The sequence below is a fragment of the Thamnophis sirtalis genome, unplaced genomic scaffold (genome assembly GCF_051295495.1).
Source record: "Thamnophis sirtalis isolate CommonGarterSnake01/CBP01778 unplaced genomic scaffold, rThaSir2_p1.2 scaffold_9, whole genome shotgun sequence".
In the NCBI taxonomy this organism is placed as follows: domain Eukaryota; kingdom Metazoa; phylum Chordata; class Lepidosauria; order Squamata; family Natricidae; genus Thamnophis; species Thamnophis sirtalis.
This window is the reverse complement of record NW_028261389.1, coordinates 73,625,488-73,638,852: the sequence shown is the minus strand read 5'-3', so window position 1 is coordinate 73,638,852 and position 13,365 is coordinate 73,625,488. Positions and strand designations below refer to the sequence as shown.

Below are 13,365 nucleotides of genomic sequence, written 5' to 3'. Positions count from 1 at the left end.
GAGAGAGAGAGAGAGAGAGAGAGAGAGAGAGAGAGAGAGAGAGAGAGAGAGAGAGATGAAATACTTACGGGACTCCGATTTCAAAGATATTGTTCTGAATCAGCTGCTTCCCCAACATGATGATGCTGAGCTGGATGCAAAGTTCCATCAAGCATCCCCCGGGAGCACACTGCAACGGACGAGAAACACACAGGAAGTCATGAAAATCAGGCACACCAATCTCCGGGCAGTTTATATGCAACACCTAAGTCTGATCACAAGTATCACAGTTGCTAACCCAAAGGTGCTCTTTCAAGAGGCAGTTGGACTTTTTTCTTTGAAGGCCTTTCGCTTCTCATCCAAGAAGCTTCTTCAGCTCTGACTGGACGGCGGCGAAGGGAAGGATTGATCCTCCTTGCAGACAGCTGGTCATTTGCATCCTTTCAGAGAGTCCTTGAGGCCACTTGGAGGTTTATCTCTGTCCTCAGGGTCACCTGAGTGGTGCAAATGGGTGTGGGGCCTTCTTGGAACTGCTGAAAGGACTGTGTTGTAGACTGGAGGTAGAGGATATAGTATCCCTTCCCCTCTGTTGAGAGAGGGATGTTCAATTTTGACACAGATGGCCCCTCTGACCCCTCTTTCAAACCAGTGGTCCTCTCTGTCCAAAATGTGGACTTTGCTGTCTTCAATATTTGCCTTTCATTTATCATTTATCATTTTATTTGTCTTGTATGCCGCCCACTCCCGGAGGACTCCGGGCAGCTCACAGCAGACAAGGGAAAGGGGATAAATAGACAAGACAACACTTTTTTAAAAAGGCGCAACATTCACAATTTCCGTGGGGCTGGGTGTTTCACAAGCCCCCTGGACTGCTGGAGCAGCCAGGACTTGGTGGCTTTGCGGAAGGCCAGGAGGGTAGTAAGGGTCCGGATCTCCACGGGGAGGTCATTCCAGAGGGCTGGAGCTGCAACAGAGAAGGCTCTCCCCCGGGGAGTCGCCAGCCGACATTGGCTGGCAGATGGAATCCGGAGGAGACCTAACCTGTGAGATCTTATCGGTCTGAGGGAGGTAAATGCAGATGGACTGATGAATCTTGTCCTGATGAGTTTGTTCTCCTATGTTGTGTCATGCGTTTATCAAGCGGTTGTTTTGTTTCCCCAGTGTACAGATCTACCCTTGGCTCACGGCATTGTACTGCATATACCCCATTGCTCAGTTTGTGCCTGGGTGTTTTATCTTTGGGGTGGACACCAAAACCCCAGTTGGAGCTGAAGAAGCTTCTTGGATCAGAAGCAAAAGGATTTCAAAGGAAAACAAGAAAGTGCAGTTGCCTCTTGAAAAAAGCACCTTTGGGTTTGACATAGATGACCTCTTTGACCAGGGGTGGGTTTCTCACCCTGTTCCAACCGGTTCGGTTGGAACGGGGCCGGCGGCGTCCTTGTGCACGCGTGCGGTGCACGCATGCGTACTAGCGTCTGTGCGATGTTCCAGCTGCTCCTGGAGGATCGCGCAGGTGCTGTATGCGTCCTGCACATGCGTGGAAGCACAGAACTTGTCAAAACCGGGTAAGGAGCGCGGGCGGGAGAGCGGGCCCTTCGCCGTTCCCGGAAGTTACTTACTTCCGGGTTCGCAGACCAACCGGTTCGCAGGGACCGCCGCGAACTGGTTGAAACCCACCCCTGTCTTTGACCCATCTTTCAAATTGGTGGTCCTCTCTGTCTAAAATGTGGACTTTGCTATCTTCGAAAGAGTGGGCTTTGTCTTTTAAATGGCAGATGGCCTACTAAGTGTTGTCCTGATGGGTTTGTTCTCCTGTGTTGTGCCATAGCGCTGCTATGTTGCACCTAGCCTGGTGCCTTAACCAACTGCCTCTCATAATCTGCATAATTACATTAAATAAGGTGGTGGGCAACAGAACAGATACAATCCAAGCCATCCATTATGCCGAGCATTTTGAAATGTTTCCATAGCATTTGGCTTGCTGAAATAGAGCCAGAGAAGTCATAAATGACGCATAGAAAAGAAGACCAATTTATTTGACTGATTTTTCAGTCTATTGTCAATCAATTTCAGGGACTATTTTAATTTCATTTCCTTTAATTTTAATTCCGATGACGTTTCTGACCTTACACTGGAAACATAATGCTAACCACAAGGTTTGGGAATCATAACCTCAGGGAACGCAGCACTGCCATAAAAGTTCGGATAGAATTTAACAAAAAATGTTCACCCTTAGAACATTAGTCCTTGACTTACGACCACAATCGAGCCCAGCATTGATGTTAGCAATAGCAATAGCAGTTAGACTTATATACCGCTTCATAGGGCTTTCAGCCCTCTCTAAGCGGTTTACAGAGTCAGCATATTGCCCCCAACAACAATCCGGGTCCTCATTTTACCCACCTCGGAAGGATGGAAGGCTGAGTCAACCCTGAGCCGGTGAGATTTGAACAGCCGAACTGCAGAACTGCAGTCAGCTGAAGTAGCCTGCAGTGCTGCATTTAACCACTGCGCCACCTTGGCTCTTGTTACTAAACAAGACAGTTAATAAGTGAAGTCATTTTGTGACCTTTCCTGCCGCAGTTGTTAAGTGAATCCCTGCAGATGTTAAGTTACTAACACAGTGTGAGAATGGCTTTATGTCACTTTCTCCAGTGCTGTTGAAACTTGAATGGTCATTAAATGAACGGCTGTAAGTCGAGGACTCCCTGTATGGGCAATTACCTCTTCCATTCGGTAACCAGCAAACATGTAGACGTACTGACCAGGGCGCCCCACAAACCTGAGGACAAGCAGATAAACGGGATGAAATCAGTAACAGAAAAATACACCATGATTATATACATCTATAAAAGAAAGGTGGGTTTTTTTGCGGGGGGGGGGAGGCTGAATCTCAGCAACAGTTGAAGTTTAATAAACTTATATGCCGCCCAATCCCGAAGGACTCCGGGCGGCTTACATAAAAGACAATTTAAAAAGTACTAAAAAAGTTTAAAACATAAGAAATAAAGCAGGCTAAAAAACACAACACTCTCAACCGTAGTGGGGCTGTTGACCTCATTCAAGAGGTCAACAGCCCCAGGCCTCCCGGAAAAGCCAGGTCTTAATAGCCTTGCGGAAGGCCGCGAGAGTGGGGAGGGTCGGGATCTCTGGGGGTAGATTGTTCCATAGGGCCGGAGCAGCTACAGAGAAGGCCCTCCCCTGAGGAGCCGCCAAACGACATTGTCTAGTCGACGGCATCCGGAGAAGGCCCACTCTGTGAGATCTTATCGGTCGCTGGGAGGTATGTGGCAGAAGACGGTCCCGTAGATATCGAGGCCCTAAGCCATGCAGGACTTTAAAGGTAACAACCAGCACCTTGAAGCGCATTCGGAGACAGATCGGGAGCCAGTGCAGCTCGCGGAGGATGGGTGTAACGTGGGTGTATCTAGGTACACCCAATATCGCTCGTGCGGCTGCATTCTGGACCAGTTGTAGTCTCCGGACACTTTTCAGGGGCAACCCCATGTAGAGCGCCAACAGGATGTGTTATCCGCGGGGCTCTTGAAAGAATCGTCAGACTTTTTGCTGTGCTGTGGGGTAACTAACCATAGCTGCTTTGGGGGAGCACTGAAGTGGGGGGGCACAAGTGGGTGTGGTCGGGGAACCCGCAAATCCCCTAAAACGCCTGCAAAATTGATACTTCCATTCCCCACCATCCAGTCAGAGCTGAAGAAGCTTCTTGGATGAGAAGCGAAACATCTTCAAAAGAAAAAGGAAAACCAGAAAGTCCGGTGGTCTCTTGAAAACAAAGCACTTTTGGGACATCCGTGACCCGGATGATGGAGAATTTCCACAGACATTTTTTTTAAAAAAACAGCTGGCAGGGTCTTTCTGTTCATCCCAGCATCTCTTTCAATTGGGGAAGGTGGCCTGCAAACCCACAATTTTTGCAATCAAGCAAGCATCATGGGGAAACAGGGCCATCTGCAGGTGGAAACCCCTGGGGGAAAGTTTGGGATGGATGAGTTAAGATTCGAGATTTTTCACAGGTACATCCATCACTTCCTGCGTGTCCCTGTTTTTCTGACCGTGATTCTCCCTAAATCTTTTTTGAAAATATACTTTTTATTTTCCATTTTCATAACATATAATCACATGTATACTATTACATAGCCAATATCCTATTGTATTAAGTAGTAATTGCATCAGTTCCTCTTGTCATCAACGCCCAGAAGGATAAAAACCCATTATTAGGTCTTCTGCTCTCCATACACCTCTTTTTTCTACCTCTCTCCTACCTCCTTTCTTCCCTCCAGCATCCTTTCCTACTCTACTTCCCCTTCCTTTCTCCTTCTCCTCTCTCTTCATTCCACTCCTCCTTATCCTCCTCATCTTCCCCTTTTACCCTCTCTCCTATCCCTCTCTTCCCATCTTTCTTCTCTCCTCTGTTTCCCACTCTTCCTCTTATTGGTGTATTTCAGCTTCTGAGCAAACTCCATTCTATGTTGATGGTATTTATGCTTCCATTTACATATATATATATATATATATATATATATATATATATATATATATATATATATATATATATATATATATATATATATATATATATATATATATATATATATATATATATATGTACATATACATATATATATATATATATATATATATATATATATATATATATATATATATATATATATATATATATATATATATATATATATATATATATGTACATATACATATAATATACATAACATATCCTAGTTTTAAAGAAAAAATAAGAGAAGACAGTATACATGTGCAATCATATTACATTAAAATCTAACACCCCTTGTCAAGCCTCCTTGCTAGGCTAACTTTAAACAATTTATATCATTCCTGATCTTAATCATAAGCTATCTGGAATTTCTTAGTCCCATATTTATCTTGTATATAATCGATCCATCTTTTTCCAGTCTCATTTATATCTCTCATTTGAGTGGTCCTTAAGATATGCAGATATTTTAGCCATCTCGGCTAAATTTGTGACTTTCAATGTCCATTCTCCCGAAATCTTGTTGCTCCTTTTACTGGGCAAATGGAGGTGGATGAGGGACGTCATTTTAACCGAGGAAGGAAAAGCCTCGAATGCTTTTTGGAAACCTGATTTAAGCACAGTGTTTCCTGCAAGGAAAGGAAATTCCTCGTCCCCCAGAGCAGATGTCCACCCTAGAAATCCCAGGTGTTGAAAGCCGCCAGCCAGGCTTTCAAATGGGGCTGCTGCCCATCAATAAAATAAATAAGTGAGAATTTAGATGGCCGCGTGCCCACTCTGTGACATTTTCAGACCTCCCAAGACATCTGGCACGGAAAACAAAAGCAGCCCGCTTCTGCTCGGCACGAAAACTCCATGCGCGTTTCATGTCCTTAGGAAGGCGATGCCAGGAATCTGGCGGATGGAAAGAGAAACGTTTCTCTGATCCCCCGGCGGGCTAGGATGGATCCAAGATGATTCCCCCTCTCCTCCTCCCAGTAAACAGTATTCGCCTGGGGCTGAACTGCAGTTCCTCCAAGCGTGTGACTCCTTTTCCTTGTCTCTTCCCCATCCCCTGCCCCACCGGACACTTTGGGAAAGAAACATCAGGATAGGCAAACATCTGTTTGACTGACACTGTTAAGCCTTGCAATAGCAATAGCAGTTAGACTTATATACCGCTTCATAGGGCTTTCAGCCCTCTCTAAGCGGTTTTACAGAGTCAGCAAATTGCCCCCAACAACAATCCGGGTCCTCATTTTACCCACCTCGGAAGGATGGAAGGCTGAGTCAACCTTGAGCCGGTGAGATTTGAACAGCCGAACTGCAGAACTGCAGTCAGCTGAAGTGGCCTGCAGTGCTGCATTTAACCACTGCGCCACCTTGGCTCTGCGCCACCTTGCAATTTGAGCCCCCCCACCCCCGTGGTCCAGTTGGGTCCGATTCATAGACTATCTTGGCAAGATGTTTGCCATTGCCTCCTTCCTAGGGCTGAGAGAAGGATACAGACAGTTCGGAGTGGTTTGGGCACTCGGTAGTGGAATTATTTTTTTAATTTTTATATTATAAACCAGGGGTAGTCAACCTTTTTATACCTACCGCCCACTTTTGTTAGTCTCTGTTAGTAGTAAAATTTTCTAACCACCCACCGGTTCCACAGTAATGGTGATTTTATGAAAACCTAATGAAAATGTTTTTAGATAATGCTATGACATTTTTTAATAAGTCAATTAAATTTTTTTTAAAAGGAAAGTGCTTCAGTATTGTAAAAAACCCCTACCGCCCACCATGAAAGCTGGAACGCCCACTAGTGGGCGGTAGGGACCAGGTTGACTACCACTGTTATAAACACTTATACACATTTACAAATAACATTGGAACTTCCCATTCCTTCTTACAGCAGATATCTATCGGTACATCTTTACAAACATTTTTTTCCCCTCTCAATCCATCTTTATACATTTTTTACACTTATCATCCTAATATTTCTTACTCTTCCGCTTATCTATGTTTGATCATTTGTATCAGACAGACTTTATTGCTCTTCTACTAATAAATAACTTTTTCTACTGCTGTAAATCCTACTTTTCCTACCTTCTTGTCACTAATTCCTACTTCTTCTATAATGCAAACTATATTTCCCAGATTCTTATTTACGGTTTCTATCATCTAGCCATTTTATACCATTTTTCCCAAATTAAATAGTATTCAGTTTCCTCCTTTCTGTGAATTTCCTTGGTGAATTTATCCATCTCTGCACATTCTAAGATAGAAATAGCAATAGCAGTTAGACTTATATACCGCTTCATAGGGCTTTCAGCCCTCTCTAAGCGGTTTTACAGAGTCAGCAAATTGCCCCCAACAACAATCCGGGTTCTCATTTTACCCACCTCGGAAGGATGGAAGGCTGAGTCAACCCTGAGCCGGTGAGATTTGAACAGCCGAACTGCAGTCAGCTGAAGTAACCAGTGCTGCATTTAACCACTGCGCCACCTCGGCTCTATCTGTATCTTCCGTATTATCTCACCCTCGTTCGGTAGTGGAAATTTTGAGTAGTTCGGAGAACCGGCAAATACAACCTCTGGTTGGCCCCGCCCTTCCCTGTCCCATATTCCCTTGGTTTTTTTTTACCTCAGCTGATTCGCACGGTAGCTGAGCTAAAAAAACAGCTCAGCTCACCAACACTGACACCGAGGGAAGTCTTTGAGTGCTGCGTGTGCGCGCAAAGCACTCTCAAAGCACACTTTCATAGAGCTGGTAGGGAAAGATTTGGAATCCCACCACTGGGACTGGCCCAAGATCACCCAGCCAGCTTTGTCACTTAAGATCGTGACCACTCCTCACGGCCATTCGATCAAAAATCAGGTGCCTGTATTTTTGACAACTGCCTGTCAGGTCATCCCTTTCTATGACTTTCCCAGCTGGTTTCTGACAAATGATGTCAATGGGGGAAACCAGATTTGCTTAGCGACCATACGAATGACTTAACAACTGCAGTGATTTGCTTAACACCTGTGGGGGGAAAAGGCCTTAGAATTGAGCAAAGCTCCCTTAACAACTGTCTTTCCTTAGCAATGGAGAATTTGGGCTCATTTGTGACTACCTATACTATAAATAGGGACACGGTGGCTCAGTGGCTAAAACTCTCACCTTGTCAATCAGAAAGGTCGGCAGTTCGAATCCCTACCGCCATGTAGGTAGGGGTGGCGCAGTGGGTAGAGTGCAGTACTGCAGGCCACTTCAGCTGACTGCTAGTTCAGCAGTTCAGCGGTTCAAATCTCACCGGCTCAGGGTTGACTCAGCCTTCCATCCTTCCGAGGTGGGTAAAAAGAGGACCCAGACTGTGGGGGTGATATGCTGACTCTGTAAACCGCTTAGAGAGGGCTGAAAGCCCTATGAAGCGGTATATAAGTCTAACTGCTATTGCTATGTAACGGAGTGAGTTCCCGCTACTTGTCCCAGCTTCTGCCAACCTAGCAGTTCAAAAGCATGTAAAAATGCAAGTAGAAAAGTAGGAACCACTGTTGGTGGGATGGTAACAGCATTCCGTGCGCCTTTGGCATTTAGCCATGCTGGCCACATGACCACGGAGACCTCTTCGGACAGCGCTGGCTCTTCGGCTTTGAAACGGAGATGAGCACCGCCCCCTAGAGTCGGGAACGACTAGCACATATGTGTGAGGGGAACCTTTACCTTTACCTTTATACTATAAATGCAATTAAAAACCTATAACCCTGAGGGTATTGTGTAGTAAAACTATCACCACAATAACAAGCCAAGCTATCACCACAATAACAAGCCAAAGTGAGGCCAGGTATTAAAAGCAAATGCTTATAGAGCTGATCCAACTTACCTCCCTTTAAAAAAAGCCACGTAAAAAATGGGCGCATAAGAATTTACAAACTTCAGCAGGAAAGCCTTCAGAATTAACCTCTCCTCAAATGTTTTCTCTGTTTTGGGGACCTCTGCAAATGTAGAAAACATGAAGGAAAGAACACTTGTTAAGCATCACTCACGCCAGCGAGACAAGCAAAGCAGTTATAGTTTTGCAGTTTCCAGGAAAATATACAGTCTGGATTTCGAAAAGTCATACTCTGACTCAGCCAAGCCGTACGCTTCCATTCAAGGGGTCCTAATTTCATTTTATTCTGAAAAAAAAAAAGATTTTGCAGGGAATGACAGCGTCTCGATGCCAGCCTCCAACAAGACATGGCACGTGCTTTATAAGCCATACGAGATTAATTGCTGGCTCCAAACTTAATTTGCACAAATGAAACATTTATTTTGTTTTGTTTTATTATTTTATTTTTAAATTATTATTTTATTTTATTGTATTATTTCCCGCCTTTATTACAGTACTAGCTGGATACCTGTGCTCCGCTACAAAACTATGTGATTGGGCTTGATAAATCGACACTTCTCTCCCTCAGTTCTCTCCCTCAGACTGGCCCCATTGTTCCTCTTTTATCCCCTTCTCTCCCTCAGGCTTGCCCCACAGAGGCCTCTCCTATCTTATCCCAAGAGCCAAGGTGGTGCAGTGGTTAAATGCAGCACTGCAGGCTACTGCTAGATCAGCAGGTCAGCGGTTCAAATCTCACCGGCTCAGGGTTGACTCAGCCTTCCATCCTTCCGAGGTGGGTAAAATGAGGACCCAGATTGTTGGGGGCAATATGCTGACTCTCTGTAAACCGCTTAGAGAGGCCTGAAAGGCCTATGAAGTGGTATATAAGTCTACTGCTATTATCCCCTTTTCTTCCTCAGGCTGGCCCCATTGGTCCTCTTTTATCCCTCACTCTCCCTCAGGCTTGCCCCACAGAGGCCTCTTCCTTCTTCTCCCCTTCTCTCCCTCAGGTTATCCCCACAGAAGCCTCTCCTCCTCTCCCATTCTCTCCCTCAGACTGGCCCCATTGTTCCTCTTTTATCCCCTTCTCTCCCTCAGGCTTGCCTCACAGAAGCCTCTCCTCTCCCCTTCTCTCCCTCAGGTTGGCCCCACAGAAGCCTCTCCTATCCTATCCCCTTCTCTCCCTCAGGTTATCCCCACAGAAGCCTCTCCTCCTCTCCCCTTCTCTCCCTCAGGTTGGCCTCACAGAAGTCTCTCCTCTCCTCTCCCATTCTCTCCCTCAGACTGGCCCCATTGTTCTTCTTTTATCCCCTTCTCTCCCTCAGGCTTGCCTCACAGAAGCCTCTCCTCTCCCCTTCTCTCCCTCAGGTTGGCCCCACAGAAGCCTCTCCTACCCTATCCCCTTCTCTCCCTCAGGCTGGCCCCATTGATTCTCTTTTATCCCCTTCTTTCCCTCAGGCTTGCCCCACAGAAGCCTCTCCTATCTTACCCCCTTTTCTCCCTCAAACTAACTCCTTACTATCAGAGCATTTTTTCAGATGTGGAGGAACTTTTTCATAGTTCCCTTCCAACTATGATTCTATGATTCCATGATCCTATGTTTCTCTGATTCTATGACTATGATTCCATCGTTCCGTGGCTCTGTGGTTCCATGATTCTGTGGTTCCATGATTCTGTGATTCCATGATTCCATGATTCCATGATTCCATGATTCTATGATTCTGTGACTATGATTCCATGATTCTGTGGCTCCATAGTTTCATGGTTCCATGGTTCCATGGTTCCATGATTCTGTGATTCCATGATTCCATGATTCTGTGATTCTAGGATTTTAGGATTCCATGATTCTATGTTTCTCTGATTCTATGACTGATTCCATGATTCTGTGGTTCCATGATTCTATCATTCTGTGATTCTATAATTCCATGATTCTATGTTTCTGATTCTATGACTATGATTCCATGATTCCATGGTTCTGTGGTTCCATGATTCTATGATTCTATGATTCTGTGTTTCTGTGATTCGGTGATTCTATGACTCTAAGATTCTATGATTCCACGATTCTGATTTTATGGCTTTATGGCTTTATGGTTTTGTGGTTCCGTGGTTCCATGATTGTGAGTCTGTTATTTTGTGATTCTATGATACTAAGATTCTACGATTCCACAATTTTGATTTTATGGTTTTATAGTTTTCTATGGAATTCTATGATCCAGGTTTCTAGAGTGAAAATTCCATTAGTGGAAGAATGAAAAGAAACAACAAAGAGAGGAAAGAATAAGAAAATATGGCAGAATGAATGCATTAGGGAAGACTGATAAGGACACCATGGGGTGAAGCAGCTTAGATCAGCCTTCCTCCTCCTTTTCATAGGTTGGGCCAGAGGAGATTGGGAGAAGCTGAAATGATTCCTTCCCTTCTGTTCACTCTAAGCTAATCACCAAGATCTAGTCTTCTATGGGGGTCTACATGAGCCAAAGTACATTGTCACGAACTGCTTCTTGGGGAAACAAAAGAAAAGAAATTCTATTTTCATGCTTATTAAAGCGTGATTGGGAAATGATGTCATCATTTTCTCCCAAAAGCGTTCCAAACATATACACAAATGATAGGTTTTTAAAGAAATAATTTAACGGCGCGTTGCAACAGCCTTTAATTTAAGAGTTAGCCACAAATATTTAATAATAACATTAAACCCCACTCTCGACATTATTTTTTGAAGAATTTTCATATCGTGGGTGTCGGAAACAGGCTAGGCAAAAACTGCATATCCTCTTCAGCAGAAGTAAAATGTGATTTTTTTTAAAAAAAGAGTGATTTCATTACAAAAAAAAACTACGTATAAATTACTATGTATAAACTAAGTATAAATTACTCTATTTAAAACTTCCTCTTTACAGAACCCATGGAGTAAAATTTACAAAATTGTAGAAACATCTTAATAAGGAAGAATTATTTGTTTTTCTCTATTTAAAACTTCCCCTTTGCAGAACCCATGGAGTAAAATTTACAAAATTGTAGAAACATCTTAATAAGGAATAATTATTTGTTTTCCTCTACTTAAAACTTCCCCTTTGCAGAACCCATGGAGTAAAATATACAAAATTGCAGAAACATCTTAATAAAGAAGGATTATTTGTTTTTCTCGTGTTAGGTATCATTAATTTACTGTCAGATGAAGGTCTTCAGCTAATTTATCAAATCGTGTTTGCCCATTTCTCTCTTCTTGCTCATAGTCACAAGTAGCTTCACTAAAGGTACCCTGTTTCCCTGAAAATAAGACCTCCCTGGATAATAAGCCCAATTGGGCTTTTGAGCACATCAGCTAAAATAGCCCTCCCCCAAAATAAGCTCTCCCCTAAAATATTTAAACACATGCACAGCTGGTCCCCGCCGTTTCCTGGGGGGAAAGGGGGGGCATGCCCCATATGCAACTGCCATCCATGCAGAATGGCCTCGCGGGAGGCCGCTTCCACAAATCCTAGCTACCGCACCCTTTTTCTTAGTGGCGGCCGCGAAAGAAGCGGCAGCTGATAACTGTCGGACGGCCCTGGCCCCATCTCTGCCTCTGGCGCATCAGAGCCTTCCCCAGACTGGCCCATATTCCTCCCCAGCCTCCTCACTGTCTGAGTCTTTGCAGGCAACAAAAGATAATCAAGAACTTAGTAAGCGGACAAAGGCGTGACCCGACAAAAGCGTGAACGTCATAAGCGCGCCGACAAAACCGCGGTGCTAAAACCGCGATGTCAAAAGCACGCCGACAACAGCGCGCAGACAACAGCGCGCAGACAGAAGCGCGATTTAAGTTAAGGTAAGGTTTAGGGTTAGGTTTAGGGTTAGGTTTAGGTTTAGGGTTAGGGTTAGGGTTAGGGTTAGGGTTAGGGTTAGGGTTAGGGTTAGGGTTAGGGTTAGGGTTAGGTTTAGGGTTAGGTTTAGGGTTAGGTTTAGGGTTAGGTTTAGGGTTACGTTACAGCGCGCTTCTGTCGGCGCACTTTTGTCGGCGCGCTTCAGGGCTAATTCGTCGCTCATTCGTCGCGCGGTTTTGTCAGCATGGTTTTGTCACCGCGGTTTAGTCAGGCGCGCTTTTGTTGTTCGCGCATTTGTGGTGGAACCGGACAAAGGATATATCAGGTGAAAAACAGCATCCTGGAAAGAAAAAGTTTACTTATGATAAGTTGCTTATGTCCAGGGGGAAAAAAAAACAAAGTAAGATTACCCATTTCGGTCAATTTTTTGGCAACAACTCCATAAATCTCATCCAGGATTAGAATCACCACGAGGTTTATGATGACTGCTGTGGCTGTCACCGTGACTCTCACATTCGACTTGGATGACCCTTTGGTGCTCATGGAGAGCGCGGCTGCTAAGGTTATCCGGTATGCAATCACACCAAAGACGATGGAAAAAGTCAGTGAAATCTGGAAAAAGAAAGACGACACGAATAGAATGATGCGCGTGCGTGGATGTCCTTATGGAATGCAGTAGAGCGCGAGATGGGGTTAAAGAAAGAGGGGGGGAAAAACATTACTACTGGAAGATTCCATGATCAATTTAGCAGCTTCTCGAATTCGTCAGGGATAGGAAATTATTTCTTGCTAGAGTGCCTTTTAGGTGCACTACAGAAAGGTACCGATTTATTAGCTAGCTGATTACAAATTTCTGCTTGCTACCATAATATTCATAGGATACAGACCAGTGTTGACAACACTGTAGAATGCTCCTGGGGGCTGGGGAGGAGCAAAAAACAGACCCACTTTTTTTGCAAAAAAAAACAGGACATGCAGAGTTTGAAAGTGCTCCTGGGGGCTTGGGAGGGCAAAAACACCCCCATTTTGTGAAAAATGGGCTCATTTTCACTCATTTTTGCCCTCCCCAGCCCCCAGGATCACTCTACAGTCCTCGCTAACCCTCTGCATGCCTCATTTTTTTTTTGCTGAAAATAGGCCTGTTTTCGTGAAAAACGGGCCTGTTTTCCCCTCTTTTTTGCCCTCCCCAGCCCCCAGGAGCACTTTGCAGGCCTCCCAAACTCTCTGCATGT

The 13,365-nt window shown here is 44.5% G+C and overlaps 1 protein-coding gene across 1 annotated transcript in view; it reads right to left on the bottom strand.

Moving 5' to 3' along the window:
* The window catches only part of ANO2 (anoctamin 2), a 151,395-nt gene that overhangs the window by 33,727 nt on the left and 104,303 nt on the right, over positions 1 to 13,365 (bottom strand). The window contains exons 16-19 of the mRNA XM_087722261.1: positions 12,544 to 12,745; positions 8,340 to 8,451; positions 2,704 to 2,761; positions 69 to 169 (exon numbers count right to left, since the gene is read on the bottom strand). Coding sequence (XP_087578387.1) covers positions 69 to 169; positions 2,704 to 2,761; positions 8,340 to 8,451; positions 12,544 to 12,745 — 473 coding nt within the window. The remainder of the gene's footprint in view (positions 1 to 68; positions 170 to 2,703; positions 2,762 to 8,339; positions 8,452 to 12,543; positions 12,746 to 13,365) is intronic.